The 16,159-nt window shown below is 33.7% G+C and overlaps 2 protein-coding genes and 1 non-coding gene across 3 annotated transcripts; 2 read left to right on the forward strand and 1 right to left on the reverse strand.

Annotated features, from left to right (window-relative positions):
* Positions 1-926: 926 nt before the first annotated feature.
* Positions 927-1,033, forward strand: LOC115718330 (small nucleolar RNA R71). Its single transcript, XR_004011909.2, has one exon. It is a non-coding gene; the product is annotated as a small nucleolar RNA R71 (small nucleolar RNA).
* A 3,020-nt stretch (positions 1,034-4,053) lies between these two features.
* On the forward strand, positions 4,054-9,088 carry LOC133038377 (uncharacterized). Its single transcript, XM_061116508.1, has 13 exons — positions 4,054-4,350; positions 4,723-4,776; positions 4,973-4,984; positions 5,087-5,962; positions 6,045-6,485; positions 6,579-6,671; positions 6,781-6,973; positions 7,075-7,358; positions 7,457-7,522; positions 7,628-7,738; positions 7,834-8,193; positions 8,287-8,807; positions 8,902-9,088. The coding sequence occupies exons 1-13, from the start codon at positions 4,054-4,056 to the stop codon at positions 9,086-9,088; spliced, it is 3,495 nt and encodes a 1,164-aa protein (XP_060972491.1).
* Positions 9,089-9,734: 646 nt separating this feature from the next.
* On the reverse strand, positions 9,735-11,456 carry LOC133038378 (uncharacterized). Its single transcript, XM_061116509.1, has 4 exons — positions 11,153-11,456; positions 10,440-11,068; positions 10,278-10,373; positions 9,735-10,190 (listed from the first exon to the last, which is right to left on the reverse strand). Exons 1-4 carry the CDS (start codon positions 11,454-11,456, stop codon positions 9,735-9,737), a joined length of 1,485 nt encoding a protein of 494 aa, XP_060972492.1.
* Between the last annotated feature and the right edge of the window lie 4,703 nt (positions 11,457-16,159).

Raw genomic sequence — 16,159 nt, forward strand, 5'->3', positions numbered from 1 at the left:
CTCCAAGGCCTCCGCAAATGGAATATTAATGTGCAGCTTCCTAAATATTTCAAGAAATTTCGAACACTACTAGTCCAGGTTATTCCTTCGAAGTCTTTGAGGGTAAGGAATTTTAATATAGTGATCTATGCTGATCGCAGGCGAAGTTTCTTTTGGTGCAAGACCCTCAGTAGTCTTCTTTTCCTTTGGTGTCTGTGTCTGCCCATTGATCTTGAATCCCATCTTCAATTGGTTACTTGCAACTAGGTTCCTCATAACTCTTTCCACTCCTCAAGGAAATTACTTGACATTGCTCTTTTTCCGTTGCCTCACTAGTGCTAGGTGAATTCCCTTGAGTACGGTTGCCTATTTGAGCAGTCAACTATCCCATTTGAGTTTCCAAGGTTTTAATGCAGGCTCTAGTCTCCATCATGAATTGGAGCAATAAATCAGCTTGGATATTTGAACCTCCATTAGGACTTTGTTGTTACGGCTGTTGTTAGTTTTGTTGGGGCTGATTTCTCTGATGGTAGAATCCCTGTTGCTTGTGCCCATAATTATTGTTTTGAGAATAGTTCCCAATGGCTTTTGCTTGATCCATTGGCAAACTGTTCACATCCATCGGGCATGTGTCATATGTGTGAGGGCCCCCACATAGCTCACAAGTAACTTGAGCCTCTTTCACCTGAGCAGTCATCAACTTTGTCAGGGCCTCCACTTGGGCTGTCAACTTGGAGATAGCGTCTACCTCATGCATACCAGCAACTTTCTTTGTTTGGCTTCTTTAAGTTGGCCATTGTTGGTTATTCATAGCCATTTCTTCGAGCAGATCATAAGCCTCGTTTGCACTCTTTCACATAAATGCCCCACCAGCTGTGGCATCAATAATTGTTCTGGTATTACCAATCAGCCCATTGTAAAAATTATGAACCAACATCCACTTTTCGATCCCATGATGTCGACATTTTCTGATTAAATCCTTGAACCTCTCCCAAGCCTCATAGATAGATTCATTGTCCAATTGACAAAAATTATTAATTTCCCCTCGCAGCTTGGCAACTTTTGCTAGAGGAAAAAACTTGGACAAGAACTTTATCGCCAAATCAGTCCATGTAGCAATGGAGTTGGGTGGCAAAGACACCAACGAACTCTTGGCTCGCTCCCTCCGCGAGAATGGGAATAATCTCAGACGGATGGCGTCATCATTGACTTCATTTACTTTAAAGGTCTGGCATAACTCCATAAAGTTAGACAGGTGGAGATTTGGGTCTTCAGAGGGCAGTCCACTGAACTGAACTGAGGATTGCACCATTTGGAGTATGGCAGGCTTTATCTCAAAGTTGTTGGCATCTACGGTAGATGGTCTTATACAAGATTGAACCCCCGTCAAAATTGGCAGAACATAGTCCCTCAGGCTACGGTCAGGTGGATTACAATCGTTTGCCAAGTCTTCTATTGCTCCCCCATTATTTCCATTGTTTCTGTTATTGGCGTTGTCAGCCATGTCTATTTCTGGTTCGACCCTCAGTGTAGCTCTTTCTGACCTCTTGTTCCTTGTATTCTGTCTATAGCTTTTCTCAATCTCAGGATCAATAAGCACTCTTGAACTAGCTCCTTGACGTCAAATATACCAAAAGCACCTGAGGTTGGGTAGAAAAAAAAAATTAAGACAAAATAGTTAGCATGAAGTAAGAAGAAAAATAAAGCAGAATTTAGTCTAATTTTTGTAATATCAATTTTTAAACAATACCCCCGAAACGACGCCAAAAACTTATTGTGAAATTTTTATACGCAAGTGCACGTATCGTTGTTCAAGTAATAAACTCACACGAGTGAGGTCGAACCACAGGGAATTGAACGGAATACCACTAAATTAGACTTATGATTCTATTTGGTAGATAAATCATTTTGATAGAGTTTAAAATAAAGAAAACAAAACGAAAATTTAAAGAAAGCAATAAAGGTGTTTAATCAAGAATGAGAAAATTGGGAAAGGAATCCTGGTGTTTCAATTACCTAATTGTTAATCCTAATTATTATTCCTTTCTTTATGTGAATGACAGATTATAAAATTAATCTAACTCTTCTCAGATCTTTTAGGTCCTAAATCATATGTTATCTATTGCATCTCTGAGATAGACTAACATACAATCTGCATTAAGTAATAATCTCAATGTCACATAGGCTATGCAAATACTCTCGTTTCACATCAAAACCTAGTTTATTCAATTTTAGCATTCTCAATACTCACTTTTCAGATTTTGTATTGAGGTCATAAAGCATGCCTAAGGTGATCAATCTTAAACATGGAATTTAGCACAAACATGAATAAATACACAATCAAGAAAGGAGGAATAGCAATTAACATTAACTCATGGCATAAAATCAATCAACATTCATCATCTCCCCAAATAGGAGTTTAGTTCATAAAATCCATAATAACATCCATAATCAAATCTAAAACAGAAATTAAAATAGAAATCAAGAGTACAAGAAAAAACTAGTTGGTAATTGTGCTCCAGATCGCCACAATTGCTTCCTCTGCCTCCTTCTTTCACTTTTGGGTCCAAGTTCTCCCTCCCTCCCTCCTAAAACACGAGCCCCTTAAATAGAAATTAGGGTTTCTAACTCTGAACGGTGAAAGTCTAAAATTGCCCAAAATTTCCGTGTTTTGCACATAGTCGCGACTACATAAAGCCTAGTCGCGAACAATAGGCAAGATACAAAAGTCAAGCTCTCTGCCTGCTCCATAGTCGCGACCATGTTAAAGGGTCGCGACCATGGAAAATGGTGGTCATGACTACTGAAGTAAATTTGATAGCCTCGACATCTTTTAGTAAAATAGGCATAACTTTCCCATCCAAACTCCAAATGATTTGATTCAAGATGCGTTGGAAAGAAGAAAAAGAAATCTGAAACTTCTATGTTTTGACTTTTTTCGAAATCGGATCAAAACATAGTCAAATTTAGGCTTGAAGTTTCAGCTTTATTTTCTTGCAGAATTTTGTCTATTCTATAGATTGCTGTTTTCCGAAATTTGATCAATTGATATATTCCAAGTGTGAAACCTGAAACCAAAGAGGAAAAGTGTAATTCTATTAAAAAAAAGGAATAATAAAGAAGGAGAACAACTTTATAAAGGGATCCCAAAAGTAGGCTAAAAATAGCCTAATAGGAAGAAAGATGTCCCAGACTTCTAGACAAATGGAACGTAGGCAACACTTTTGTTTTTGAATCATGTGTTTTAGAGAACGACAAATCCATTTGGATTGTTAGTTTTGGATCTACTAACCATGTTTGTTCTTCATTACAGCTGTTTGAAACTTGAGATTATCTAAATTCGGGGGAGTTAAAGCTCAGAGTTGGAAATGGCAAATTAGTATCACTCCAAGTTAAGGGAAAAGCTCGCCTCAAGTTTCAGAATAAATTTTTAGTTTTAGACAATGTTTTGTTTATTTAGAATTTTAGTAGAAACTTGATTAGTATTTCATGTTTACAGCACACAATTTTATCAATTGCATTTTTCGAGTTCTATTTACGCTATTTCTCGTAATGGATTTTAATTAGGAAAATTTACATTCCAGTACTTTAATTCCATTCTTTTTACAAAAATATGGTGCTGTCATTTATATATCAAAGTGTACCGTTTTAGGTACCGTTATCAAATTAATTCATTTTTTAAAAAAAAAACTAAATGGGACGTGTGATGTGTGATGATGTCATCACATTACGTCCTGCACGTCTTCCAGTTTTTGCAGTCTTCAACTGTTCACACGCCTCTTTTTTTGCTTGTGTAATTCAAATTATGGACGGTTTTAAAGGATTGTAATCATTATTTTCTTTTATTTTTATATTATATTTTACCATTTTTATGGTTTTTAAGTGTTTGTAGAAATAGGTAAAGTTTGTTTATAAATATCCATTTTGAGTTTTAGTTTCTCTGTTTTCCTTTTATGCAGAGTATATGGGTTAGGGTTTCATCTTCTTGGGGTGGTTTATTTTCGTGTTAGTAAGAGTGTTTGAGTGCATCATTTTCGTTTATTGCCTTGTTATTATCATCTGTAAACCTAAAAAATGGTTAAAACTCGTTCTTCAATTTCTCCTTCACATTCTGTAAAGATAGCTGCTGATAAGAAGAAAATGGAAAATGTTTCTGATGATGGAGATCGTGATGATTCTGATCGTTCTGGTGGTTCTGGTGGATCATCGGATGGTAGTCGTGGCTCGGCATTGCAAAAGAGAAAAAGAGTTGTTGAGAAAGTGAAGAAGGAAGATGTTCGAAATGTGAAAAAGATGAAGCAAGTTGCTGAAGATTTGCCTGAGGATTATGATAGTGAAGACTTGGAGGTTGAAGTTCGTAATGATTTGAAGGTATTTTTATGATTTTTAATTTTTTATTTGGTTGTATTTGGTTTACGATTTTCAGGGATTTAATTTATTTTTAGATTTTATAGTTTATTGTTATATGTTTTAAAATGTTTTTGATGTTTGTTTGTAATATTTTTTTGGTTTATATGGTAGTCGGTTTTTATTTGTGTTTTTTTGGGTGCTGTTTATGTTTTGTTATTTTTCATGATATTGTAATCTATTTTGTTGATTATAGGTTTGATTATTTGTTTTTAAGTTACTGTTTATGTGTTTTTTTGGTTTATTTGTTAATTTGTTTCGATTTTGTTTATTTAGGTTATGTTTAAGTTTATTGTGTTTATTTTTGTATGTTTATGGTTTATTTTTGTGTTTTAGGTTTTTGATGGGTATTTTTCTTGTTTGCTATGGAAACTTTTGGTTTACAAATATGTTTTCTGTTTTTGTTTATTATAGGTTTTGATTATTTATTTTTAGGTTACTGTTATTGGTTTTTTAGTTTATTTGTTAATTTTTTTTTTCGATTTTGTTTATTTAGGTTTATGTTTAAGTTTACTGGTTTATTTTTGTATGTTTATGGTTTATTATAGTTTTTTATGTATTGATGTGTATTTTTTCTTGTTTACAGTGGAAAGTTTTGGTTTACAAATTTAAATGATTATTGTATACTGTGAAGTTGTTTCTTGACGTTTATTTTTAGTTTGATGTGTGGATTTCTTTGTATATCATTTTGTTTTTACAGGAATGGGATTTATATTTCAAGCCTGGTGAAAAGATTCAGGGAAAAGTGATGTTATTCCCTAATCAAGATAACATTGTTGTCAAAAATATTAATTCCAAGTTGACTAAAGATCGACGTAAGTTGTTTCGTGGTACTTGTTTTGGTTATTTTTTAGATAGCCATCCTGTTGGTTTTCAGTCTCAACTAGTTCATAATGCCTTACATAGGGAGGTATATCAGAAAAATGAAAAAGAAATGTGGTTTAAGTTTGGTGATGAGAATTTCAGATTCAGTTTAGCTGAGTTTGCTGTTGTTTCTGGTTTACTGTGTGTTGGTGATGCCGATTTGAGTAAGTATACACACAGAGAAAATGCTTTTGTTGATCGATATTTTTGTGATCAGACAGTGACTGTTAGTGCTGTTGACCCTTTTTTTATCTATAGTGATTTCAAGTCAGATGAGTATGCTGTGAAGATGGTTGTTTTGTACCTTGTTAATAATTGTTTGATTAGTAGCGTTTACTCAAAAAAAGTTCCTGTTGAGATTTTGAACATAATCGGGGTTGATGAGTATGGTAGTTTCCCATGGGGTATACCAGTGTTTGAATTAACTTTGCACAATTTAAAGATTGGTCTAAGGGGTGTTATGAAGGGAAAAGGTGTTTCTAAGCCTCTTGCTAAGGTTAAAGGGAAACATTTGGAAAAGGGTCCTCGATCTTATAAACTTCCTGGTTTACCTTTTGCATTCTTGGTTTGGTTGTATGAAACCATTGCTTTGTGCTTGAAGGCAAGGTTTTGTTCCTATGATTCTGGTAAACCATATAGGTTTTGTAGATGGAAGAGTATTGGAAATCCAAATTCAAGTGAAGTTGAGAATAAAGTTCTATCTTCAAATAAGGTATTTTTTATATTTTGTAAATTGTTTATTTGTTGTTTTTATTATATTTTGTAAACTAATTATTTTTTTTTTGTTTTGCTAGCTGAAAGGAAAACATATTGTGCCTACTGAAAATGAAAGGAATGGTTTATTTGTCCTTACTGGAATGGAGTTTATTGGCCGAGAAGAGTCAGATGATGACTTTGATGATGTTCCATTCTCAAAGTTTAATGTTGATAGAGTTGGATCTTCTGGTGTACAAAAGGAGTTTACTGGTGGTTTTGATGTCGATGGTGTGATGCGTAAGATGAAGGATTTTATTTCTAGGCAAAAGAAGACTGATGAGTCTATTGCAGTATTGAATAAGGTGTTGGAGGGTAGATTCAAGGAGTTGCAGTTAAGTCTTCAGTCGTATATTGACTCAAAGATCAGTGAAGACTTGTTTTTTTTTATGGAATTGAAGTTTAATGAGTTGAAGGAAGCTATTGAAAATGCAAAAATTTCTAAAGATGAAAATGATAGTCCTGATGAGAGCGATGGCAAGGTTGGTTTTTTGATTATGTTTATTTATTAGTTTATTAGATGTTTCTTTTTTTTTTCATATGTTGTTTTGATTTTTTTTTTTTTTTTGTGCAAGTATGATGATTTAAATGATGTTGAAGTTTTTGATGTGAAAAGTCAAGATGCAATTGAAACTGTTGGACTCGATGAGAATATTCAATATACTCAGGTTATTTTTGTTTTGTAAACTAGTATATTGTTTTTTGTTTATTGAATATTTTTTGTTTATGTTATTAATGTTTTTATTGTTTAATGGATTTATTATTTTTTTTTTGTAGGTTTTTAATGATGATGCTCCTTCATTTGATATTATGAGTTTTATTTCTAGTAAACCTGATTGGTTTACTGAAGAAAAAAAGAATACTGATAAATTGAATGATGAAGAACAGGTTGTTGATGATCATGGCCTTTTTAAGGATGTTGTTAAAAAATCTAAGGAGGATGAAGATGATGGTGGAGATGACCAGGCAAGTTTATTTATTTTTAGGTTTTTCATTATTTAGATGATTTGTTACTCTGTTGTTTTTTGTCTCTGTCAAATGTTCTTTATTTTTGTTTTGTATATTTACAAGGTTTGGGGGGTGGTGATGCTGTTAAAGCTATTGGTTCAGATGGGACAAATAAAGACAATGTTGAGGGAAAGAATACTGAAGAAGCGAAAGATGTTGCAGATGGGAGCAATAAAGATAATGTTGAGGGCAGAGCAGTTGATGTAGATGCAAGTGTAAATGATGTTGAAGGTGTTGCTAGTAAGGGAAAGTTGTTTGATAGTCAAGGAACTGAGGATAGTATCACTGTGTCTGCTTTGGAGATTATAAATGAAAAGATTGATGCTTATGAGGGAAGCATTAAAAAGGTTTGTCATTTTTTGTTTATTGTATACTTTTTTATTTAGTTTATTTTATATTTTGAATCATTTTGTCATGTTTAATTATTTTTATTTTTTGTTTTTAGGATAAGTCTTTAAATAAATTAGAGGCAACAAATGCTGATGTTTTATCTAGCTATGGGTTGGACAAGGTTTGTTTACTTTTTTTTTGTTATTCTTGTTTATGTTCTGAGTATTGATTTTGGTTTACTATGTTTACATACATTTTGTTTTTTTTTTTTGCATGATATTTTAAGACTGATGTTGTTGGTGTTGAGAAGAAACATGGTTCTCAAGAAAGCTTTTCTGTATCTACCATGGAGGTTGTTAATGATCATTTGGTTTCCTATGAAGACAGTTTGAAAAAGGTTTCTTTTTATTTTATTTATGTTATTTGGTAGTCTGTTTTTTTTTTCTTTTCACTTCCTTTTTTTTATTTGTTTGCAATTGTTTTGAATGCTAGGGAAAGTCTATAAAATTGGAGGAAGCAACTCCTACAGTTGGAAATAGAGAGAGGAAACCTAGTTCTGTATACAACAGTCCGTATACCACAGAATTTGGTTCAGGTAGTATTGGTAAACCAAAAGGTGGACGTCCTGGATCATGTGCTTTTGGATTTGGCTTTTTCAATGTGATTGATGATGTGCAAGCTAAATCTTTTGATCAATGGTTTAAGATTGGGTTTAATGATAAAAACAAAGTGAAGAAGTTTAAAGAATGTCATAGGAAGCTTAAGGTTCCATTGGATTTTGTGGTTTGTCAAATTGACGATAAGATGTGGTTCTATGATTTGCTTACTGTTGGGAAGAACTTGACATGCTCGGTTAGTGTGTTATTATATATTTTTTATTTTGTTTATTGTATACTTTTTATGTGTATTTGTTTATAACTTTGGATTGTTTTATGTTTATTGCAGCATATTGATGTTTGTTTCTACTATTTGAGAAAGAAGTTAAAGTATGACCAGTCTGTGAAAATTTCTGGTAACACTACTGATTGCTTCTTTGCTTCTCAAATTTTCGATTTATATAATGAGTTTGTTGCAAGTGGTGAAAATTTTGATTCGATTAAGAAGGATTCTAAGGCAGCTGCATACATAGCGGGTTTTTATATGTTATGCAATAAACCCTGGGCTGAGCTTGATTTCGTTCTAATGCCTGTTAATGTGATTGTTCTTGCTCATTGGATATTGTGTATTCTTGACATTAAGATGAGATGCTTAAAAGTGTTAAATTCTATGAGGTTTGGGAGGTACAAGAACAACTCAGAGAGTTTTGTTCGTGCATTTGCTGTAATAATTCCTATCTTGCTGTCACATGTTAATTTCTATGAGGGGACAAAAGATATTGACAGGAGTAGTAAGCACTGGCAAGGTAAAAAAGATACTGATGCGTTTGATATTGTCGTGGTTGATAATTTGCCACAACAAGAGGATAGGTAACTATCTTTGTTTTTTTTTATATTTATGATTCTATGTTATTGTTTATTTTTTGTTATCTGACAATTGTTATGGGTTTATTTTGTGATGTAGTGATTGTGGTGTTTTTATCATAAAGTATGCTCATTTCTTTATGCATGGATTGATTGATAAGATTCCTAAGAAGTTGGACATTGCATTCACTCGTAAGAAGTTGTGTGTTGATCTGTTTGTTCATGCAAAGAAGAAGGAGTTGGGTGGGTACGAGTCTACTTCGGAGAATCCAGGAAGGATGCCATAGATTTCTGTAATAGAACAACATGTTGGATTATTAGTTTACATTTTTTTGAACTTTATGTGTATTTTTATGTCATGTTGTTTTGTTTTTAGGTTTATGTTTGTGTTTGTTTAAGTAACTGTTTGGAACAGTAATATTTTAGGAGACTCTTGCCTATTTTAATTTTGAAGTAACCTTTTGGTTTACTGGCACAGTATGTTTGCAGTTTTTATGTTATGTATTTCTGTGAGACAATATGTTAATTTTTTGGATTTAGAAATTAGTTTTAGTGTTCTGGCTTTTTTTATGTGATTTTTGTTTAATTTTGTTTGATCTTATAAACCAATGACATTTCTGTATACCATTATAAGTGGTATAAACCAATGTGATGGTTTATTAACCATTAAAATGGTTGTAAATAAATTACGATTAATAGCTTGTACATATATTTGGTAACTTGTTATTTTTAACATATTATTTCATATAGAGGAGGCAAAAAAAAACTTACTTGAATCTAAGCGAATTGTAATCATTTTATTAAAAGTTGGTATTAATACATTGAAAAGCTTTATCAACTAACAATTATCATTGTAAACTGTTTTTGTATACTGTCTATTTAGTAACCATGTTTGATGGTTACACCAACATTTATTTATTTTACCTCAGGATCTTATGATCTTTTTCTTTTTCTTGGTGGTTTTAGTACTGGGTCATTTTTACATGATCTTTTGTTGTGTCCTCTTTGGCGACATTGACCGCATACCACTTGTGCTTTTGCTTCAAGTCCATTTTTGTATCGTTGTTTCTTTGGTCTTCCGGCAGCTCTCTTATGTTTAGGTGGGAGGATTACAATATTTTTTATTAAATCTGGTATATTCCATGATGTTGCCTCACCTAATGGGAGTATACTGTCTTCATATGTTTCCATAAAAGCTTCTTTCGTGTAGTAGTATGAGCAATATTTGTAGCAAGACAGGTTCCTTTTGCTTAGTACAACCATTGCATGAGAGCAAGGCATTTCATCATATTCAAATCGTTGGCAGCTGCATGTTTTATTCTCCAAGTTTACTATGTGAGATCTGTTGTTGTCGCGTACTTGGTATACCAGAAGGTTTGATGTTTCAACCTGTATTAATCAAGTAAACGATTATTAAGTTTACAATAGAGTAAATATGTTTGTAAGCAATTTTTATTTTTCTGTATATATAATTACCTTGTACTTTAAACTCATATCTCTTTGTTTCTTTAATGTTTTTTCAGGTATTTTTGCCAGTGTTGTTGTAGTTTTTTGGGCTCTATTCTTGTTTTCCTAATACCATCTTTGCACCAATGAATGTAGGCATTCTAGTAGAGTTGCGATGGGTAGGTCTCTTACTGCTTTCAAGGCTGCATTGACTGATTCGGCAATATTTGATGTCATTGTTTTGTATCTCCTGTTCATGCCATATAGTCTTGTCCACTTTTCGACACCAATTTCATTCACCAAGTAATCTCTTATTCTTACATCTATATTGTCCAAGTATTGCATGCTCTTTTCAAAATCTTCTATGTTGTAAGCTTTAGATGCACTATTAAATGCAATCTTGAGCTCATCACCTCCTTTTTTGAATTTCATTTTTATATTCTTCATCAAATGGTAACAACATACCCCATGCATTATATCTGGAAATGTCTCTTTTACTGCTTTTAGTATACTCTTATGTCTATCTGATACGATGCATTGACCTTCTCTTTCGCCATAAGTTTCCTTTATTTTGTGAAGAAACCATTCCCAAGAGCTGTCATTTTCGGAATCTACTACTGCAAATGCAAGTGGGAATATATGTCTATTTGCATTTTGTGCACTTGCTATCAACAAAGTGCCTCCATGTTGGTTTGTTAAAAAGGTTCCATTCGTGACTATTATTGGTGTACAGTGTTGCCAACCTTTTATTGAAGCACCTACTACAAAGTATAGATATTTGAATTTGTTATCTTCATCTGTTACTAGGTCTGTAATTGTTCCTGTTTCAAAAGTAACCAATTAGTTTATAGTATAAATACCTATGTAGCATATTATTACTTTATGTTGACGAAGTATTTTATTACCTGGGTTTGATATTTGTATCATGTATAAAATTGATGGTATCTCACTGTATGATTCTTGTGGGCAGCGACGAGCATCCACAATTGCCTTTTCTCTAGCTCTCCATGCTTTTTGGTAAGATATAGAGACACTGTAATCATCTGCCATGTCATCCACAATTTCTGTTGGAGTGTAATCTCTTTTTGGGTTTACAAACTTGTTTTTTATAACCTTTCCAACCAGGTTGCTTGTAGCTTGAGGATGGTCTCCAGAAGTAATGTCCAATGAACATGTATGAGTATGCTCTATTTTTCTTATGATAAACATGTCAGTCTTTCCATGTTTTGATGCTAAGAATGTCCAGTTGCAGTTATCATCAATACAGACTAGTTTATAGTCTAGTTTTGATGATCTTTTTACCTTGACAGGTTGATTGTATCTTATTGAGTGAAGGCTTACTGCTTGTTAGAGGGTTTCCTTGTTTGCAAAAACTTGGCCAATGTGTATTTCAGCAACTTGAGGATTTGAAATTATTTGATTTTCTTCGGAGCTTTCTTCCATCGATTTTTGAGTTTGTTCAATCACATAATCTGCCATCTTTGTTGCATATTCTGTTCTTGTTGGTAGCAGTTGCCTTGTTTGTAAACTAGTTTCCCCATTGTATGTATAGTTTACTCTATCATTGTGTTCATTGTCGGTTGTGGATGTTGAGATATTAACACAGATAGGATATTTGATCTCATCATCATTTTTCCTTCGTATTTGTTCATAAAACTTGCATCCACTTTCATCTTTGATTCTTATTGGTGGTATGCCTTCAGTTACTTGAAATTGAAGATCAATCGTATATTTGTTTCTGTCCAAATTCAAAGCTTCGTATACTATGTGAGAAAGCTCATAATGTGAACAATCTGTTGGAATTAGTATACCTTCGACTTCATAATCAACGTATGTTGTTCTGTCAACCCAAGTTCCATTATAAAAAAGAATCACTGTTCTAACATCCATATTCCTGCGTGATTTGTTTAGTTTAATCATGTTAAGTATTGTATACAGTAAACATTATGTATATACAAAAATAATAAACATGTAATAGGTGTTATGTTCATAAACTAAATTTTATATTTATTATAGTAAGGTCTATATCCAGTTTTACGAATTAGATGACTATATGTTGAACTATAATATTGGAGCGATTACAATTACGAAGGTTTATAGTGTACTGTATTTTTTAAAGTACTTAGTATTGATTAGTTTACTATCAGTTATGATTACAATTGGTAAACTATCTGATTAGTACTGATTAATTGTCAAATAATCATGTTTAACAGAATTAACAAACATGATGCATTTTTAGGTGTTTTCAGGAATTGGAAGGTGTAATGTGTTATAAGCAGTAGTATGTATCGTAATGTATAATAGGTACCTTATTCAGATTTAGTTTTCGATGTTGTAGTTGACGTACTTCTTCTTCTTCCTCGAAGCAACGATCTCTGGTTTTTGTTTTTTGTTTGTTGTGATCAGCTCATAGGTTTATTGATCGATTGAATTGTAGGTCGAATTAGAGAGATGATGATTTGCTTGTTGTATACAGCAACAGTTTTGAGAGATATGATGATCGATTCTCTAATTTTCAGATTCGTCGAGGTCTCTATTTTCCGTCAATGGTGTTTTTTCGTTCAAGTTTGGCTTGGTTTTTGTTTTTCGATTTCGTGTATTATTCCTATGGTATTTATAGCTTTCTGTTTTAATCAGTAGAACCACGCGCAGAGATGGTCGAGAAATATGGAATTGTGGGCGCGTCTCCTTCATTGCCGGTGGTTCCAAAATTATCGAAGCTAATCACGGTATGCTTGATGACGTGTCACGACATACCCATGGATTGTTTTTATATAACGTTTTTTCTGTAATATTAATGTATATAATGTATATATATAAAAATTTCCCTTTTAATTATGTGTTGCTCACATGGAACAAGGGCTTTATGTTTTGAGACCGGATATACCAATTGCACTTAATAACAAACTTTTTAATATTGCTAAACCTAGAAACCATAAAAATAAAAGAGATTTATAATAATAATGAAATATATCTATGGAATTTACGACTAGGTCATATAGGTTATGATAGACTTCGCAGGTTAACCAAAGATTGTCCATTGAAAAACATCATCTTAGGCGAATTACCAGTTTGTGAATCTTGCGTAGAAGGAAAAATGACTAAGCGTTCTTTCTCTGCAAAGGGAGAGCATGCCAAAGAACCTCTTAGATTAGTGCATTCAGATGTCTGTTGACCTCTAAATGTAAAAGCCAGAGGAGGTTATGAGAACTTTGTCACTTTCATTAACGATTTCTCTAGATATAGTTTTATTTACCTAATGCAAAAGAAATCCGAAGTGTTTGAGAAGTGTTAGGAATTTTATGCTTTGGCTAAAAACCAACTAGGTAAAACATTAAAGATCTTGCGAACTGATAGGGGTGGAAAGTATATGAATATACAGTTCAAAGATTATTTAATTGAACTTCGAATTGAATCGCAGTATACTGCCCCTAGCACTCCACAGCAAAATGGAGTCGTAGAAAGAAGAAATCACACACTTTAGAAATGGTTAGGTCTATGCTGAGCTATTCAACCCTGTCGACGTCCTTCTAGGGATATGCTATTCAGATGATTAATGACATTTCAAATATTGTTCCTTCTAAATCAGTCCCTAAGACACCCGTAGAACTATGGAATAGTCGTATACCTAGTTTACGGTATTATTGAATCTGGGGCTGCCCAGCTCATGTTTTAAGAAAGAAAGAAGGCAAACTAGAAGTGCGAATTGAGGTTTGCTTGTTTGTCGAAAAATCTAAAGAGACTAGGGGTGGGCTATTTTATGGTCAAAAGGGTGATAAAGTGTTCATTTCTACAAATGCCAATTTCCTTGAAGAAGATTATATTAAGAACTTCAAGCCGCAAGGAAAAGTAGTGTTAGAAGAAATGCTTTCAGATGTAACTCCTTCTTTTCATCCTCTTCTACTCAAGTAGAGGATAATCCCACTCCCTTAGTTGAACCAACGCATGTTGTTACAACGAAAAAATCTACCACAAATGTTCCTGTTCAGAAGGTCACGGCTCCTCGTCGTAGTGGGAGGATTTCCCAAAACTAGCTCACTATGGCTTGGATGGTGAAATTAATATGGTCATTGGTGATGGTATTGATGACAATCCATTAACCTATAAACAGGCAATGGCAAGTCCCGAACGGAAACAATGGTCAGCCGGCATGGATTCAGAAATGGATTCCATGAAAAAGAATAAAGTATGGGAATATGTAAACACACATGATGATTATCATCCAATTGGATGTAAATGGGTCTACAAGAAGAAAACAAGTGCTGGTGGCAAAGTCGAAACTTTTAAAGCTAGACTAGTCACTAAAGGTTATAGGCAAAGTGAAGGTGTGGACTATGAGGATACTTTTAGTCCCGTCACCATGCTCAAATCCATCAGAATTCTTCTCTCCATAGCTAATGCTTTTGTATATTAAATTTGGCAAATGGATGTCAAGACAGCTTTCCTTAATGGAATTCTTGAAAAAACCATCTATATGGAGCAACCAGAAGGCTATGTTGTTCCAAGGCAGGAAAAGAAATTTTGCAAACTTAATAGGTCCATATATGGACTTAAGCAAACTTCTCGCTCATGGAACAAAAGTTTTGATGAAATAATCAAGACCTACGGCTTTAACCAAAACGATGATCAACCTTGTGTCTACCAACTCAAGGATAATCAAGCGGTCGTATTCATGGTCCTTTATGTTGATAACATTTTGATTATTGGTAACAAAATCAAAAAAATGACTGACATCAAGGGCTTGACACTCAATTCGAAATGAAGGATTTGGGTGAAGCTGCTTATGTTCTTGATATTTAGATTATCAGAAACCAAAAGAACAGATCCCTTAATCTCTCTCAAACAGCTTACATTGATAAGGTGTTAGAGTGATTCTCAATGACAAATACCAAATGGGTAGTGATGTCCTCTAGATTTGATATTTGTCAATCTAAGGAAGAGTTTCCTACTGATCCTCAGGACATAGAGGACATGAGAAGGGTTCCTTATGCTTCAGCAGTTGGAAGTCTAATGCACGCAATGTTATGCACTAGACCTGTCATTTGCTATGAAGTAGGAATTGTGAGCAGGTATCAGACATATCCAGGAGAGGAACTTTGGACTGCAGTTAAGCATATTTTGAAGTACTTGATAAGTACAAGGAATTATGTGTTTAGTCTACAAGGGTGGTGCTTTCAATCCCGTAGGCTATACCGACTCAGATTTTCAGGCTTGCCTTGATGACAGAAAGTCTACATCTGGGATGGTGTTTACTCCTGGGGGTGGAGCAGTTGTTTGGAGAAGTGCTAAACAAACTGCAATGTCAAACTCTACCATAGAGGCCGAGTACATAGCTGCCGCCGAGGCTCCTGGAATGGAAAAACCACTGGTTTTACTTTGTGATAACACTGGAGCCATAACAAACAGTAAAGAGCCTCGAAGCCACAATAGAAGCAAACACATAGAGAGGAAATATCACATCATCAGAGAATAAGTGGCAAGAAGGGATGTACTGGTGGAGAAAGTGGATAGTGAAGACAACTTAGCTGATCTATTTACAAAATTTTTGACTACGATTACATTTGAAAAGCACAGACTGAATTTGTTAGTGCAAGTGGGAGTTTGCTAGGCTTTGTGCCGTAAATAAAACTCTATTTCAATGTAATCTTTTCTATTCAATTATCAATAAAGAAACATATTTATTTTTCATTACTTGTTTCATGTGATCATTTATATATTTATTTGATTTATAAATTCATCCAAATCCTTGTCACATTGATATTCTTGTTTATTTTGTCATCAGCACAGTGGAAAGTAATCAAGATTATGTCATTAAATGTATTCCTATGATTTATCAGTACACAGGGTTTAACTAATAGGATAATCTACAATGTAGTTTACTTGCACCTTGGATAAGTGCTATGTCCTTTCCA

The sequence above is a fragment of the Cannabis sativa genome, chromosome 5 (genome assembly GCF_029168945.1).
Source record: "Cannabis sativa cultivar Pink pepper isolate KNU-18-1 chromosome 5, ASM2916894v1, whole genome shotgun sequence".
NCBI lineage: Eukaryota > Viridiplantae > Streptophyta > Magnoliopsida > Rosales > Cannabaceae > Cannabis > Cannabis sativa.